Source organism: Ranitomeya variabilis, chromosome 5, assembly GCF_051348905.1.
Source record: "Ranitomeya variabilis isolate aRanVar5 chromosome 5, aRanVar5.hap1, whole genome shotgun sequence".
Taxonomy (NCBI): Eukaryota; Metazoa; Chordata; class Amphibia; order Anura; family Dendrobatidae; genus Ranitomeya; species Ranitomeya variabilis.
In genome coordinates this window covers 690,597,318-690,615,207 of record NC_135236.1, presented here as the reverse complement: position 1 = coordinate 690,615,207, position 17,890 = coordinate 690,597,318, and the positions used below count along the sequence as shown (strand labels likewise).

Here is a 17,890-nt window from a genome sequence, read left to right as displayed (position 1 = left end):
ACGCCCACTTCATGGCCAAAAGCTCCCGATTACCAACATCATAGTTTCGCTCAGCGGCCGAAAATTTACGAGAAAAGAACGCACAAGGTCTCATCACTGAGCAATCGGAACTTTTCTGCGACAAAACCGCCCCTGCTCCGATCTCGGAAGCATCGACCTCAACCTGAAAGGGAAGAGAAACATCAGGCTGGCGCAACACAGGAGCAGACGAAAAGCGGCGCTTAAGCTCCCGAAAGGCCTCCACAGCAGCAGGGGACCAATCGGCAACATCAGCACCCTTTCTAGTCAAATCAGTCAAAGGTTTAGCAACGCCAGAAAACCCAGTTATAAATCGACGATAGAAATTAGCAAAGCCCAAGAATTTCTGAAGACTCTTAAGAGAAGTAGGCTGCGTCCAGTCACAAATAGCCCGAACCTTAACAGGGTCCATCTCAACAGAAGAAGGGGAAAAAATGTACCCCAAAAAAGAAATCTTTTGAACCCCAAAAACACACTTTGAACCCTTTACACACAAAGAACTAGTCCGCAAAACCTGAAAAACCCTCCTGACCTGTTGAACATGAGACTCCCAGTCATCAGAAAAAATCAAAATATCGTCCAAATACACAATCATAAATTTATCCAAATATTCACGGAAAATATCATGCATAAAGGACTGAAAGACCGAAGGTGCATTTGAAAGGCCGAAAGGCATTACTAAATACTCAAAATGGCCCTCAGGCGTATTAAATGCGGTTTTCCACTCATCCCCCTGCTTAATTCGCACCAAATTATACGCCCCACGAAGATCAATCTTAGAGAACCACTTAGCCCCTCTTATGCGAGCAAACAAATCAGTCAACAAAGGCAACGGATACTGATATTTGACTGTAATTTTATTCAGGAGTCGATAATCAATACAAGGCCTCAGAGAGCCATCCTTCTTAGACACAAAGAAAAAACCAGCTCCTAAAGGAGATGAAGAAGGACGAATATGTCCCTTTTCCAGGGACTCCTTAATATACTCTCGCATAGCAGCATGTTCAGGCACAGATAAATTAAACAAACGACCCTTTGGAAATTTACTGCCAGGAATCAGATCTATGGCGCAATCACAATCTCTGTGGGGAGGGAGAGAACCAATCTTAGGCTCTTCAAAAACATCACGATAATCAGACAAAAATGCTGGAATCTCAGAGGGAGTAGATGACGAAATGGAAACCAAAGGTACATCCCCATGAGCCCCCCGACATCCCCAGCTTATCACAGACATTGTTTTCCAGTCAAGGACTGGGTTATGAGATTGTAACCATGGTAATCCAAGCACTAAAACATCATGTAAATTGTACAACACAAGGAAGCGAATCACCTCCTGATGGTCTGGAGTCATACGCATAGTCACTTGCGTCCAGAATTGTGGTTTATTACTAGCCAAAGGGGTAGAATCAATACCCTTCAGAGGTATAGGGACTTCCAGTGGCTCTAAATCAAACCCACAGCACCTGGCAAAGGACCAATCCATAAGACTCAGGGCGGCGCCAGAGTCCACATAGGCATCCACAGTAATAACTGATAATGAACAAATCAAGGTTACAGACAGAATAAATTTAGACTGTAAAGTGCAAATAGACTTGTCAGCCTTCTTTGTGCGTTTAGAGCATGCTGATATAACATGAGCAGAATCACCACAATAGAAACATAACCCATTTTTACGCCTGTAATTCTGCCGCTCGCTTCTGGGCAGAGTTCTGTCACATTGCATATTCTCTGGCGACTTTTCAGAAGATACTGCCAAATGGTGCACAGGCTTGCGCTCCCGCAAACGCCGATCAATCTGAATAGCCATTGTCATGGACTCATTCAGACCTGTAGGCGCAGGGAACCCGACCATAACATCCTTAACGGCATCAGAGAGGCCCTCTCTGAAATTTGCCGCTAGGGCGCACTCATTCCACTGAGTAAGCACAGACCATTTACAAAATTTTTGGCAGTATATCTCCGCTTCATCTTGCCCTTGAGATAGGGCTATCAAAGCTTTTTCAGCTTGAATCTCCAAATTAGGTTCCTCATAAAGCAAGCCTAAAGGTACCTTCACACGAAGCGACGCTGCAGCGATAGCGACAACGATGCCGATAGCTGCAGCGTCGCTGTTTGATCGCTGGAGAGCTGTCACACAGACCGCTCTCCAGCGACCAACGATGCCGAGGTCCCCGGGTAACCAGGGTAAACATCGGGTTGCTAAGCGCAGGGCCGCGCTTAGTAACCCGATGTTTACCCTGGTTACCAGCGCAAAAGTAAAAAAAACAAACAGTACATGCTCACCTGCGCGTCCCCTGCCGTCTGCTTCCTGACACTGACTGAGCTCCGGCCCTAACAGCACAGCGGTGACGTCACCGCTGTGCTTTCACTTTCACTTTAGGGCCGGAGCTCAGTCAGTGTCAGGAAGCAGACGGCAGGGGACGCGCAGGTGAGCATGTACTGTTTGTTTTTTTTACTTTTACGCTGGTAACCAGGGTAAACATCGGGTTACTAAGCGTGGCCCTGCGCTTAGCAACCCGATATTTACCCTGGTTACCAGTGTAAAATATCGCTGGTATCGTTGCTTTTGCTTTCAAACACAACGATACACAGCGATCGGACGACCAAATAAAGTTCTGGACTTTATTCAGCGACCAGCGACATCACAGCAGGATCCTGATCGCTGCTGCGTGTCAAACGAAACGATATCGCTAGCGAGGACGCTGCAACGTCACGGATCGCTAGCGATATCGTTTCGTGTGAAGGTACCTTAAAGCCAGAAAAAAGGCATCCACATTGAGCAACGCAGGATCCCCTGGTGTCAATGAAAATGCCCAGTTTTGAGGGTCACCTCGCAGCAAAGAAATCACAATCTTAACCTGCTGGACAGGATCTCCAGAGGAGTGAGGTCTGAGAGAAAGGAATAATTTACAATTATATTTGAAATTCAGAAACCGAGATCTATCTCCGGAAAACACCTCTGGTGTAGGAATCTTAGGTTCAGACATCGGAGTATGTATAACAAATTCTTGTAAATTTTGAACCTTAGTAGCAAGATTATTTAAACCTGCAGCCAAGCTCTGAGGATCCATCTTTAAACAGGTGAGATCAGAGCCATTCAAGGATTAGAAGGAGAGAAAGGCAAAGGCTGTAATTAGAGCTGAAATACAACTGATCCAACTATGGAGCAAACATAGGAAAAAAAAACAAAAAACAAAAAAAACTCTACAGACTTCTTTTTCTCTCCTTTCTTCTGCCAGTAACTTTAACACGGGCCGGTCATACTGTCATGATTCCCAATGACAGGGAAACATCAAAACACAAAGATAACGGACGAGCTCTGGGTGATGGAATCTCGAGCTGACCGTGAGCTAAATCTACCACACAACTAATAGTAGCCAGGGAGCATACCTGATTAACCCTAGATGCCACGCGCCAGCCGGAGGACTAACTACCCCTGGTAGAGGAAGGAACAGACCTGGCTTACCTCTAGGGAAATACCCCAAAAGATGATAGCAGCCCCCCACATGTAATGACGGTGAGTTTAGAGGAAAAGACATACACAGTATGAAGGTAGATTTAGCAAAGAGAGGTCCACTTACTAGATAGCAGAAGGATACAAAAGAGGACTTCACGGTCAACTGAAAACCCTATCAAAAAACCATCCTGAAATTACTTTAAGACTCCTGTGTCAACTCATGACACAGGAGTGGCAATTTCAGCCCACAAGAGCTTCCAGCTACAGAGAATAACAAAACTGCAAACTGGACAAAAGATACAAAACAAAAGGACAAAGTCCACTTAGCTGATCAGCAGACTAGTAGCAGGAACATGCAACCGAAGGCTCTGGTTACAATGATGACCAGCAAGGAAATGACTGGAGAGCAAGGCTAAATAGGAAACTCCCAAACACTGATGGGAGCAGGTGAACTGAGACAGCAAAGACACACAAGTCACCAGTACCACCAGCAACCACCAGGGGAGCCCAAAAGCGGATTCACAACAGTTCCCCGGCTGCTGTTAGTTGAGTGTTGAGGTTCAGGATCGCGGTCAGCTCAGGTTCCATCACCCTAGAGCTCGTCCTGTTTTTGCCCGTGTTAAGTGTTTAATTCCCTGCCATTGGGACCATGACACCAGTGCCCAAATGGCTAGTTGCATTTGTAAAGTTTCCTTTCTACTCAGGATGTGTTTCCTAGGGACAAAGGAGACTTTTTTACTTCTCCTCCTCTTATCCAAACACACTGCACAAAAAAACTTCAAACATTTCAAAAAACGACTTGCTTTTTATCTTGTTACTCCTACTGATTTCGGGGGACATATCCCCCAACCCCGGTCCCCCATCCCCCAACCTCAACCGCTACCCTACCTCATATCAAAACCATACTAACCTTATTAACATTACTTGCACTCCCTTAGCGCTCTCTTTCAATTGTGCCCTTTGGAATCCACGGTCTGTATGTAACAAGCTCCCTTTCCTGCACAACTACTTTCTGAACAACTCTCTCAATCTGTTGGCCCTCACTGAAACCTGGATCCAAGACTCTGACACTGTCTCCCCTGCTGCCATTTCCCATGGTGGCTTACAATTCTCCCATTCCCCAAGACCCACAAACAGACCTGGTGGTGGAGTCGGCATACTCTTGTCCCCCCAATGCACATTCCAGGTTATACCCCCAGTTCCTTCACTTTAATTCCCTTCTTTTGAGGTCCACACCATCAGGCTCTTCCGTCCCCTCTCCCTCAGAGTAGCGGTCATATACCGGCCCCCAGGCTCACCCACCCACTTCCTGGACCACTTCTCAGCCTGGCTGCCGCACTTCATGTCCTCAGAACTACCAACCCTTATCCTGGGAGACTTCAACATTCCCATTAACAGCCCCACTTCCACATCTGCATCCCAGCTTCTATCACTAACCACTTCCCTAGGCCTCTCACAGCTCTCAACCTCTGAAACACACAAAGACGGTAACACCCTGGACCTGGTCTTTGCCCGGCTCTGTTCAATCTCCCACCTAGATAACTCACCACTTCCCCTCTCTGACCACAACATTCTCTCCTTCACACTCACAACTCCTCGCCCACCCCAGCACCCTCCTACCTACCACACATTCAGAAATCTACATGCCATTAACGCTCATACACTTTCAGACTCCTTACACTCATCACTGTCCCCAATCTCCTCTTTTTCCTGTCCTGATCTGGCTGTACATCACTACAACGACACTCTTAGAAGCACCCTAGACCAAGTAGCTCCCCTCACCCTCAGAACCTCCAAACACAGAGTGAAACAGCCCTGGCTCACATCGCAAACCAGATTTCTCCAGCGATGCTCTAGGTGTGCTGAACGCTTATGGAGGAAAACTCACACACCAGAAGACTTCATCCACTTCAAATTTATGTTAAGGACCTATAACTCTGCCCTTCACCTTGCCAAACAGACCTACTTCACCACTCTGATCTCATCACTATCCAACAACCCCAAGAAACTTTTTGACATCTTTCACTCCCTCCTCAGGCAAAAAAGCACAAGACCCTATCACAGACATTTGTGCTGATGACCTGGCCTCCCACTTTATAGAGAAAATAGACAATATCCGTCAGGAAATCCGCTCCCAGACACCAAGTGCAATGACTCCCATCCCTCCCTACATCTCCCCTGGCTCACTCTCCACATTCGATCCCATCACAGAAGAAGAAGTCTCCAAGCTCCTCTCTTCCTCTCGTCCGACTACATGCACCACCGACCCCATTCCCTCACACCTCCTCCAGTCTCTCTCTCCAGTCGTCACAACTCACCTAACTACAATCTTTAATCTCTCCCTCTCCTCTGGCATTTTCCCCTCCTCCTTCAAACACTCTATCATTACTCCATTACTAAAAAAACCCACCCTTGACCCATCATGCGCAAACAACTACAGACCAGTCTCCAATCTCCCCTTCATCTCAAAACTCCTGGAGCGCCTAGTCTACTCCCGCCTTACCCGTTACCTCTCCACTCATTCCCTCCTAGACCCTTCACAGTCCGGGTTCCGCCCCCTACATTCAACAGAAACTGCACTCATCAAGGTGACCAATGACTTTCTGACAGCAAAATGTAACGGTGACCACTCTCTGCTCATTCTCCTCGATCTTTCTGCAGCTTTCAACACTGTTGACCACCCTCTCCTACTCTCTAGGCTCCAGTCACTAGGCATTAAGGACACTGCTCTCTCCTGGTTCTCTTCCTATCTTTCTGAACGCTCCTTCAGTGTTCTGTTCTCCGGCTCCACTTCATCTCCTCTTCCTCTCACTGTCGGGGTACCTCAGGGCTCAGTCCTTGGCCCCCTTCTCTTCTCCCTCTACACGGCCCCAATTGGACAGACCATCAGCAGATTTGGCTTTCAGTACCATCTTTATGCTGATGACACACAACTATACACGTCAGCCCCTGACCTTACCCCCGCTGTACTACAGAATGCCACTGACTGTCTGTCTGCAGTCTCTAACATCATGTCCGCTCTCTATCTGAAACTCAACCTCTCCAAAACTGAACTTCTTCTGCTCCCGCCTTCTACTAACCTCCCTAAATCTGGCATTTCCCTCTCCGTGGGTGGCACCATAATAACACCCCGGCAGCAGGCACGCTGTCTGGGTGTTATGTTTGACTCCGATCTCTCCTTCACCTCCCACATACAATCTCTTGCCCACTCGTGCCGCTTACACCTAAAGAACATCTCTAGAATCCGCCCTTTGATCACCATGGAGACAACAAAAACTCTCACTGTCGCCCTAATCCATTCCCGTCTGGACTACTGCAACTCTCTATTAATTGGCCTCCCCCTCACGCGACTTTCCCCTCTCCAGTCTATCCTTAATGCAGCAGCTAGGGTCGTCCATCTGGCTAATCGTTACTCGGACGTGTCCGCTCTTCGCCAGTCATTACACTGGCTGCCCATTCATTACAGGATACAATTCAAAGTACTTGTTCTCACCCACAAAGCTCTCCACAGTGCGGCACCCCCTTACATCTCCTCCCTCATTTCTGTCTATCGGCCTAGCCGACCGCTGCGCTCTGCAAACGACTTTCGACTAATCTCTGCACTAATCCGTACCTCCCACTCCCGACTCCAAGACTTCTCCCGTGCTGCGCCAATCCTCTGGAATGCTCTACCCCAAGATATTAGGAACATCCACAACTTGCATAGTTTTAGGCGCTCGCTCAAAACTCATTTGTTCAGAGCGGCCTATCACGTTCCCTAATTAGTCATTTTATGTTTGTGTGTGTGTGTAACCCATTCACTATCTCCATCTACCCCCCACCCCCTGAAGATGGCTGGACCATCATTATAAATACACACCTGTACTTTGTATCTCCCCACCTCATTGTAGATTGTAAGCTCTCACGAGCAGGGGCGGCTTATTTTGTCTTATTTTTGCTTTATTACTGTATTGTTAACATTGTTACCTATGACTGTTGTGTTTGAAACTGTTAAACTGTAAAGCGCTGCAGAATATGTTGGCGCTATATAAATAAAGATTATTATTATTATTATTATTATTCTCCATCCATGTGTAAACACATGTCTTTTTGTTATCTGGACCTCATAAAAGATCATTCCTGTTTAATTACCTGTGCTCAGTAGAAAAATATTTAGAATTGAGAGTCCTCAGTGGTTGATACCTTTTAATTGCTAACTGAAAAACTGGCTATCTACTGGCTAACACGGTACCAAGATATATTTCTTTCCTGTGCTTAGTCGGGAGTCTTAATTAGTTTTGTCACTTCTTAGCTATGCGTAATTTCCTCACTTCCCATATGTCAACTGTGCAATGCTACTTCAACGAGATTCTTAGATTGCCAGCTCTTTTATCCTTGAGAGATTCTGTGTGAGAGAGGAGGATAGGGTGAATGCCCATCACTGGAGATTTCTATGACACAGGGCCCTCGTGTCCTATGTATCAGAGGTACAGCTGGTAGCCAAGCATCCTCCTCCCATGTATCAGGGGTACAGCTGTTATCTGAGCCTGGTCGTCCTATATATGAGAGATACAGCTGGTATACGAGCCTTCTCCTCCCACAAATCAGAGATACAGCTTTGGGCCTGAGTCTTGTCCTCCTATATATCAGGGTAAAACTGGTATCCAAACCTTATACGCCAATACATATAGAGATGCAGCTGGTATCCAAGTCTTTTCCCACTATATATCAAGGGTACAGCTGGTATCCGGCCCTTGGCCTGTCATACATCGGCGATATACTGTAGCTGATATCCAAGCCTTCTTTATATACTTCAGGGGCACAGTTTATATCCAGGTCTTCCCCTCCCATATATCAGGGGTACAGCTTGTATCCTGCCTTCTCATTCCTTATATCTGGGGTACAGCTGGTATCCAAGCCTTCTCCCATATATACAGCTGGTATCCAAGGTGTCTCCTTCCATATATAAGGCTTTGGGGGACATGGCAGCTGTTTGGGGTCTACAACTATCACATTATGGAGCCTCAGGTGGTTTGTTACTTTCTTACCATAAATCCCTGTGACATTTGTCTTTCTTGCAGAGCCTCTTCCGGTCAGCAGGGTTCTTCTCCATGATTATCACCCATCCCCAGAGACTGGAGTTGTGTTTGAAGTTTATTATCCTGAAAAGTTCAACGTCTTTACGAGAGTTAATATCAGCTATTGGGAAGGAAGAAACTTCCGTACGATGTTATACAAAGGTCAGGGTCCTGTTATTGTAACATAAAAACATGCATGTCCCCTTTTAGCAGTGCCATAAATGTTGTTCTTATGAGATGGTTCTGACACAAGAACCTTGCCCATGCTATTTGCAGTAGATGCTGCCCCCTGAGACTGGTGGTTAACAGAGGGGGTTCCTCTGCCTCCTTCACATGCCACAACTGTTAAGTGCCTGTAGGCTGTCCTCTCATTGAAAGGCTTAGAAGAGACTCTGAAACTTTCCATGACTGTGAACTTACTTGATCTTGCTTATGAGTGGTCAGAGTTAATCGTTTTTGTTGTGTTTTTTTGCAGATTGACTATAAAGCTTTGCTATACTAAATAGATACAGGAACAGAAAAAGCTTACTACATGGATACAGAACAAAACCAAGCTTACTATATTGATATGGGAACAGAACCAAGTTACTACATAGAAACAGAACCAAGGTTTCTAAATAGATTCTGTACCAGAACCTTACTATAGAGACAATGAAACAGAATCAAGTTTACTACACAGATCCAGGAACAGAACTAATCTTGCTACATAGATATGGGAACAGAACTAAGCTTACTACATTCACAAAACAACAGAACCAAGCTTACAATATAGATATTGTAACAGAACAAAGTTTACTACATAGATTCTGTACCGAAACCAAGATTACTTTATAGATACAGGAACAGGACCAAACTTACTACATAGATATGGGAACGCCTCCAAAAGTTAATATATTATGTTCAGGAACAGAACTGGATGCTATAAAAAAGTCTGTGAATTTGAAATTGCATATTTTGCTCACAGTTTTGATTAATTCATCAAACATCATATTTTGTTGGTTGTTTAGTTTTTGTCAACAAAAGTTACACAGTGAAGCACCTTTGCACATTGCTTTCTTATTAAAACTTTTGTAAACTTTATTTTCACCCATAAAAAGATTCTGAAATAGTGTTAGAGTACTGTTAGGATTCGGCTGTTTTCACACTCTGCCCTCGTCTATGGTTGGGTCATGGTCATCTGTATGAAAATCACATATAGAACATTCATGTGATAAGCACCAAGAATGTGAAAAGAGACAATTTCTAACAGAACATAATGATCGGATTCTACATGTTAGTCAGCATGAAATCATATAAATGTACCAGACAACTCCTATAAGGTGTATATGTGGCACAGTCAGAAAGGATAGCCACCATGATGGTACAACACAGACAAATCCATATACAACAACATATAAGTTACATACTGTTTGTAGGAAGCCGGAAATATAGAAAACGTGATACTAATCTAGAAGACATTTAGAATAAGGATTGTGAAAACAAAAAACACCAAAAAAGTAAAAAAGGCGGCAGCGCTCTGCAGAGCCATAGACTGAAGTGATCTTGTGGCACAGCTCTGCTTACGTTCAACCAGCTTTACGCCAGGTATATGGCTTTTAGAAATGTATATGTGGTGCTCTACTGTACTATTAACCCTTACTGACGCATGACCTACAGGTAGGTGATGCGAGGGCTCACTGACTCTGATGTGGACTCAGAAACTGAGCCCGAATCTTTGCCGGCAGATGATGGCTGTGTTATTTAGTCATCATCTGTCTCTAATATGTGCCAGAAGTACTTAAAGCGCACGTCCCATGGGGTGCCGATGGTTTAGCAGCCAGGGGTCTGCAGAAGACCACAATGCCTGTCATGACGGGACTCCTGTGAAAGCCATAGGAGGCTGTGAATTTTGCTTTATGCAGCAATGCTGTGGTATATTGTAATTGTATGTATTACAAGGGATCAGATGATCACAGGTTCAATCCCTTGAGGGGACAGAAAATAAAGGGAAAAGTAAAGCAAAAACCTTTCAAATAATATGAAATAGCATAACAATTACGAAAGTTGAAATGAACCCCTTTTCACCCATTAAACATTAGGAAATAAAAAAAGAATGTGTGGTATTGCTACATTCAGAAAAGTCCAATCTATCAAAATATAAATGTAATTAACCCGACCAGGTAACAATGTAACGAGAAAGGACATCGAAAAGCCAGAATTGCATTTCTTCTGAGGAGATCAAAACATCAAATCTGCCCCAAAATGATAAGAAAAGGAACATTGTTTCAGAGCGCAAAGTCTACGCAGAGCTTCGGAAATTGGAAAAGCTCTCGAGAATAGCGACACAAGCACACATTTGTATTTATTTTTTTTACAACTTTCACCACTTCAGTGAAAAAAAAATGCTATACATGTTCGATATCACCATAATCAAACTGACCTGGAGAATTATATTTTCTGGTCAATTTTGCTGTATAATGAACACTGGAAATAAGAAATTCAACCAACAATGGCTGAATTGCATTTTGGAATTTTTTTCCCCATTTCAAAAGTCCCTTACATGATAAACTGGATGGTGTGATTCAAAAGTACAACTTGTCCCGCAAAAAAAGGCCTTCATACAACTGTCAATGGAAAAATAAAAAAGTTATGGATAAAAGCACTAAAACAAAAAAAATCCCTGTTTCAGGAAGGGGTTAAAAAGAAATGTATACATGGAGTGACGAAACTCAAACATGAGCGTAGGTGATTTTGTCTGATCATTGCTGTATATGGCTCAGCGGAGCAGACCTCTGGTACCTCTCTTGTGCTTTTACAAATATATATATATGCTCGGCCAAGATCACGACGTAAGTAGGATTGGAGTAAGGCAGACCTACAGTGGGGACAGAAAGTATTCAGACCCCTTTACATTTTTCACTTCTTGTATCATTGCAGCCATTTGGTAAATTCAACAAAGTTCATTTTGTTCTCATTAATGTACACTCTGCACGCCATCTTGACTGAAAAAAACAGAAATGTAGACATTTTTGGAAATTTAATAAAAAAGAACTGAAATATCACATGGTCATAAGTCTTCAGCCCCTTTGCTCAGACACTCATATTTGTCAGTGTCACATGCTGTCCATTTCCTTGTGATCCTCCTTGAGATGGTTCTACTCCTTCATTGTAGTCCAGCTGTGTGTAATTACACTGATAGGACTTGATTAGGAAAGGCGCACACCTGTCTATAAAAGACCTCACAGCTCACAGTGCATCTCAGACCAAATGAGGATCATGAGGTCAAAGGAACTGGCCAAGGAGCTCAGAGACAGAATTGTGGCAAGGTACAGATCTGGCCAAGATTACAACAGAATTTCTGCAGTACTCAAGGTTCTTAAGAGCACAGTGGCCTCCATAATCCTTAAATGTAAGAAGTTTGGGACCTCCAGAAGTCTTCCTAGACCTGGCCGTCCAGCCAAACTGAGCAATCGTGGGAGAAGAGCCTTGGTGAGAGAAGAACCCCAAGATCACTGTGGCTGAGCTCCAGAGATACAGTAAGGAGATGGGAAAAAGTTTCACAAAGTCAACTGTCACTGCAGCCCTCCACCAGTCAGGCCTTTATGGCAGAGTGGCCCGATGGAAGCCTCTCCTCAGTGCAAGACATATGAAAACCTGCATAGAGTTTGCTAAAAAACACATGAAGGAATCCCAGACTATGAGAAATAAGATTCTCTGGCCTGATGAGACGAAGATAGACCATTTTGGTGATAATTCTAAGCGTTATGTGTGAAGAAAACCAGGCACTGCTCTTCACCTGCCCAATGCAATCCCAACAGTGAAACATGGTGGTGGCAGCATCATGCTATGGGGGTGTTTTTCAGCTGTAGGGACAGGACGACTGGTTGTGATTGAAGGAAATATGAATGCGGCCAAGTACAGAGATATCCTGGATGAAAACCTCTTACAGAGTGCTCTGGACCTCACCTTCCAAAAAGATAATGACCATAAGCACACAACTAAAATAACAAAGGAGTGGCTTCAGAGCAACTCTGTGACTATTCCTGACCGGCCCAGCCAGATCCCTGACCTAAACCAAATGGAGCATCTCTGGAGAGACCTTTAAATGGCTGTCCACCAACGTTCACCATCCAACCTGAGGAAACTGGAGAGGATCTGCAAGGAAGAATGGCCGAGGATCCCCAAATCCAGGGGTGAAAAACTTGTTGCATTATTCCCAAGAAGACTCATGGCTGTACTAGCTCATAAGGTGCTTCTACTCAATACTGAGCAAAGGGTCTGAAGACTTATGGCCATGGGATAGTTCAGTTTTTCTTTTTTGTTAAATTTGCAAAAATTACTTTATTTCTGTTTTTTCAGTCAAGATGGGGTGCAGAGTGTACATTAATGAGAAAAATGAACTTTATAGAATTTACCAAATGGCTGCAATGAAGCAAAGAGTCAAAAATTTAAAGGGGTCTGAATACTTTCTGTACCCACTGTACATTGCAGGTTCACGTTGCTCATATTGCGGGCTCACATTTTAGGGTTATTGCTCATATTGTGGACTTACATTGCTCACATTGTGGACTCACATTGCGGGCTCACATTGTAGGGTTACATTGCTCATATTGCGGGCTCACATTGAAGGGTTACATTGCTCATATTGCAGGCTCACATTGGTCATATTGCAGGCTCACATTGGTCATATTGCAGGCTCACATTGGTCATGTTGCAGGCCCACATTGGTCATATTACAGGCACACTTTGCTCATATTGCGGTCTCACATTGCAGACTCACATTGCTAACATTGTGGTCTCACATTGGTCAGTTTGCGGATTCATATTTATAATTTTGTGGGATCATTATGCTCATATTGCAGACTCACATTGCTCGTATTGCGGGCTCACATTGCAGGCTCACATTGCTCATATTGTGGACTCAAAATACGGGCTCACATTGCAGGAAACATTGCTCACATTGTGAAGCTTCATTGCTCACACTAAGTGTGATGGCTCCAGGAGGATATCTCCTTCCACTCCTCTATAACCATTACATAAGTGACGGCTCGAGGACGATATCTTCACTGGCTCCTCTATAACCATTACATAAGTGATGGTGGCACCAGGTGGATATTTCCATCTGCTCCTCCATACCCATTACATAAATGACGGCTCCAGGAGGATATCTCCACTAACTTCTCTATAACCATTACACAAGTGATGGTTCTAGGAGGATCCATTGCCTCCACTCCCCTAAAACCATTACATAAGTGACGGCTCCAGGACAATATCTCCACTGGCTCCTCTATAACCATTACATAAGTGATGGTGGCACCAGGTGAATATTTCCATCTGCTCCTCCATACCCATTACATAAATGACGGCTCCAGGAGGATATCTCCACTAACTTCTCTATAACCATTACACAAGTGATGGTTCTAGGAGGATAAATTGCCTCCACTCCCCTAAAACCATTACATAAGTGACGGCTCCAGGACGATATCTCCACTGGCTCCTCTATAACCATTACATAAGTGATGGTGGCACCAGGTGGATATTTCCATCTGCTCCTCCATAACCATTACATAAATGACGGCTCCAGGAGGATATCTCCACTAACTTCTATATAACCATTACATAAGTGATGGTTCTAGGAGGATCCATTGCCTCCACTCCCCTAAAACCATTACATAAGTGAAGGGACTAGGAATAATGGCTGTCAGACAGCTTCTATCCACCCTGGTTCTTCTGACAGATGCTGTCAGCTCTTGTTTTCTGCTCCAACCATAGAAAGCTTCTACCTCACCATTGGCCTCTTAAAAAATAAAAGTTCTGGGATCAGTACTCTGAATTTAGTGAACTGATGAAAGCTATAGACCGGTCTGTTCTGCTGAGCATGGAGTCTTCATGTCGTGGATTTAGGGCTCCAGAACCTTCTCTGTCCATCCTGCATGGAGATAAGAGAAATTATTATATTGCATTAACCATTTGTATAATTCACAGATTTCTTCAAGGGCAGGACCGTGTTCAATCACTGGCTGCCAGGGACATGTTACCGGGACGTCACCCTCCAGCTCGTATCAGAAGCCTCCTTTAACAAAAGCACCTTAGTGGAAAGCAGTGGAGTGGGGCACCCACCACAGGAGCACAGGACGGGTGAGTGGCCAGAAAGTATGGGCATAAATGTATATACCGTATACACCGCACTATATACACTATATCATCACTGACTGTGTACCTCAGTGATGAGCCGAAACAGCAGGCGGATGTGGTGGTAGCAGTAGGAGTTGTGGGAAGCAATCTGGAGAGGAGTCGGAACAGTCTGGGTAGGACAGTCCAGGAGCTGGAGACTGGAGCTCAACACAATACTGGAGCAATGAGTGAGAGATCCATGTGGCTGTAAGTAGGCGCAAACAGGAAACAAGATGGCTTCTACAGGTTCAACATCGGCCATCTTGTCAAAGGGCAATTGCAGAATACAACAGCAGCCTCTGCTAGGGAGTTGAAACGCATCATAATTATCAAGGTGAATAATAGCAGCCACTAGTGGCCAAACTGCAGAATGACAAGAGGAATCCTGACAAGTTAGTAAATCGGTCTATGTTTCATATGCCATTTGTGAATACTGAAATTACTGATGTAATTGTAATCAGGGTTAGGAATGGGCAAACCTGAACGGTGAAATTTGGGGTCCGTACCTAACACCTAGTGTCCATGCACAGGCCCTGAACACTGACTATTCCAGGAAGTCCATATTACTTTTCAGGTTTGGCAGCCTGAACAAAGCTTGTTGAAAGGCTGCAGCATAGCTAATCAACAAGCTTTACTGTGTGGGCACTTCTGGCTCAATCACAGTCATATCAAGTATTGGCATGGCTGTGATTGGCCAGTGCACATGCTGTGTAAAAAAAGACATGGGATCTCATCTATGCTTGATAACCAACGCAGGCAAAGCAGACAGCTGTGGGTTGCAGCTCCCAGTTGTGAGTTTTATCTTGGCTGGTTATCAAGAACAGAGGAGGCCCCATGCAGTTTTTTTTATTAATTAGTCATCTATCCTAGTGCGCATGCGTGGTGTGCACGGTCCCTGGCCGCATCGCTGAAGGCCTCTTTTCCTGGTGCTGTCTGGGTAATGACGTCATAGGGGATTTCCCCACTCGACGGCGCTAGTCTGATGCCAGATGTGATGCGGTCGTGGGGCCGCGGCACACCACGCATGTGCTGACAGAGTTTCCAAAATGGAGCGCCCGCTAGGACCGTGGGGTACACGGTACTGGGCCGGTTTCTTAAAGGGATGTGTCATGGCAGCAGTGACCCAATCCGTGGGGATAAAGGGTAGTGGGAAATAAAGTCTAAAGAGTAATGTTTGTGACGCCACTTGTGGTACTCAGCCAGCAATGGCCGACGCTGCTTAAAGGGGTCCGCTGGGGATGATGGTATTGCAGCAGAGGGGGTACCACAGGTAGAGCTTAGTCCCCAAGGCTCCCGGTGCAGTTGGTAAGGATAATAGATGGTGAAGTGCAGGAAAGAATTGGAGGACACAAGGTTGCAGTCTCTTTACCTTTTACTGATCTCTGCAAAGGATTATGTGGATTTTGTCCACGCTGCCCAAATGATGAGATTTCAGAAAGTTATTAAAGTTTGACAGTGGTTTATGCTACGCATTTCAAGGTTTTTTGCAACCGCTTCTTCAGGAAATACCACCTTAGGGTTAGGGTTAGGAAGAAGGGGTTGCAATAAACCTTGAAACGCATAGAATAAACCACTGTCAAACTTTAATAACTTTCTGGAATCTCATCATTTGGGCAGCGCAGATGAAATCCATGTACCGTAATCCTTTGCAGAGTTCTGTTTCAAGCAGTCGGTGACCGACTTGTGGATCTGCAGCAGCCCTTATCTACACATGCTTTGAATACCTAATACCAGGTGAGCAGTTTTCTGTCAAAACGCTTACTCTATTTGTGGGATAACACCCTATTTTGCACTTGTGTCTCCCTCTTTCCTCACAATACTAGTTGCCTTTTACTGATGACATTCAGGTACACAGATTACAGGTGGTCTTTGGAATCTGGGCAGCCTGGGAGCAATTCGGAATCCCCCTAACCAGGTGGGGTTGGAAGCCTTCCTTACTGCGCTTTGTACTCTGACCCTTGCTACTTGAAGCTCTGCACAAGTCCTCTCTCAATCTGTCCTCTTAGGTGGACACTACCCTCATGGCAGGCAACTTGAGCCTTTTTACAGGTGTTCCTTCTCATGGTGACTACAGACTCTAATCTGCTGCTGTGCCTTCACGTGTAACTGTGGCCAGGAGACTTGAAATCTCCTGCCCACCGGTTTCTGCTCTGGGGTATACAGTTCCCCCACAACCTCAGACTTCTGGCCTTTGGTTTCTTGCGCTTGCACCTGGAGGGAGCCCACTCACAGATCCACTCCAGTTTCTATATCCTCCTGTGCTCCTTCTCCCCTCACTGTCTCCTACAGACTGTCTGGCTCTCCTGTCAGGAGCTGCAGAGCCGCATGTCTGCTCAGCTCCAGCGCTCCTCACAGACTCCCCTAACTTCTCCTCCAGCCAGAATATATAGGGAAGCTACCTTCAAACCGGGTCTCGAGCTCCCCTTCTGGCCTCGAGTCAGAACAGTGTTGTATGTACGTGTTGTTAGGTGTCGAGTTCCCACCACTGCACGGGGGGAATCTCGAAACGTCTGCTGTGGTCTCCCATTCTCCTTCAGCTGCAGTGGAGCCTGCTCAGCAGATACGTCGGTCCCAGCAGCTGGCTCAAGCAGATACTGTGCGTTTGGTTACAGCTGCCATTCCAGGCTCAGCCTTTGTAACCAGTATTGATCAACGGCGAGCAGACGTTCCAGGAAATAATGTCATGTTCCCAATGGCAGGGAATTTGTCAACATAACACGGGCAAAAACAGGACGAGCTCTAGGGTGATGGAACCTGAGCTGACCGCGATCTAGCTTCCCCTATCAGAAGAATAATAGACCTCTCTTGCCTCCAGAGAAATATTCCCACAGAAATAGTAGCCCCCCACATATAATGACGGTGAAATGAGAGGAAGGCACAAACGTAGTTATGAAAACAGATTCAGCAAAATGAGGCCCGCTTAAGCTAGATAGCAGAGGATACAAAAGGTGAACTGCGCGGTCAGCTTAAAAACCCTTCAAAATACCATCCTGAAATTACTTGAACTCATGTGCCAACTCATGGTACATGAGTGGTAATTTCAGCCCACTAGAGCAACCAGCAGCAGAGAATTACATATCTGCAAGCTGGACTAAAAACATGAAAGCAAACATGAAACAGGGAAATCCAGACTTAGCTTGTCTTGAAGGCTTTAGAAGCAGGTAACAGAGACACACTGATACATTGATAGCTGGCAAGGGAATGA

The 17,890-nt window shown here is 45.1% G+C and overlaps 1 protein-coding gene across 4 annotated transcripts in view; it reads left to right on the top strand.

Moving 5' to 3' along the window:
* PTPRO (protein tyrosine phosphatase receptor type O) overlaps positions 1-17,890 on the top strand; it is a 555,000-nt gene that overhangs the window by 81,731 nt on the left and 455,379 nt on the right. For all 4 annotated transcript variants that reach the window (XR_013215987.1, XM_077267281.1, XM_077267279.1 and 1 more), the window contains 2 exons: positions 8,536-8,694; positions 14,497-14,649. Coding sequence is in view for 3 of the 4 variants with exons in the window: in XM_077267281.1 (XP_077123396.1) it covers positions 8,536-8,694; positions 14,497-14,649 (312 nt within the window). In the remaining variant the exon portion in view is untranslated. The remainder of the gene's footprint in view (positions 1-8,535; positions 8,695-14,496; positions 14,650-17,890) is intronic.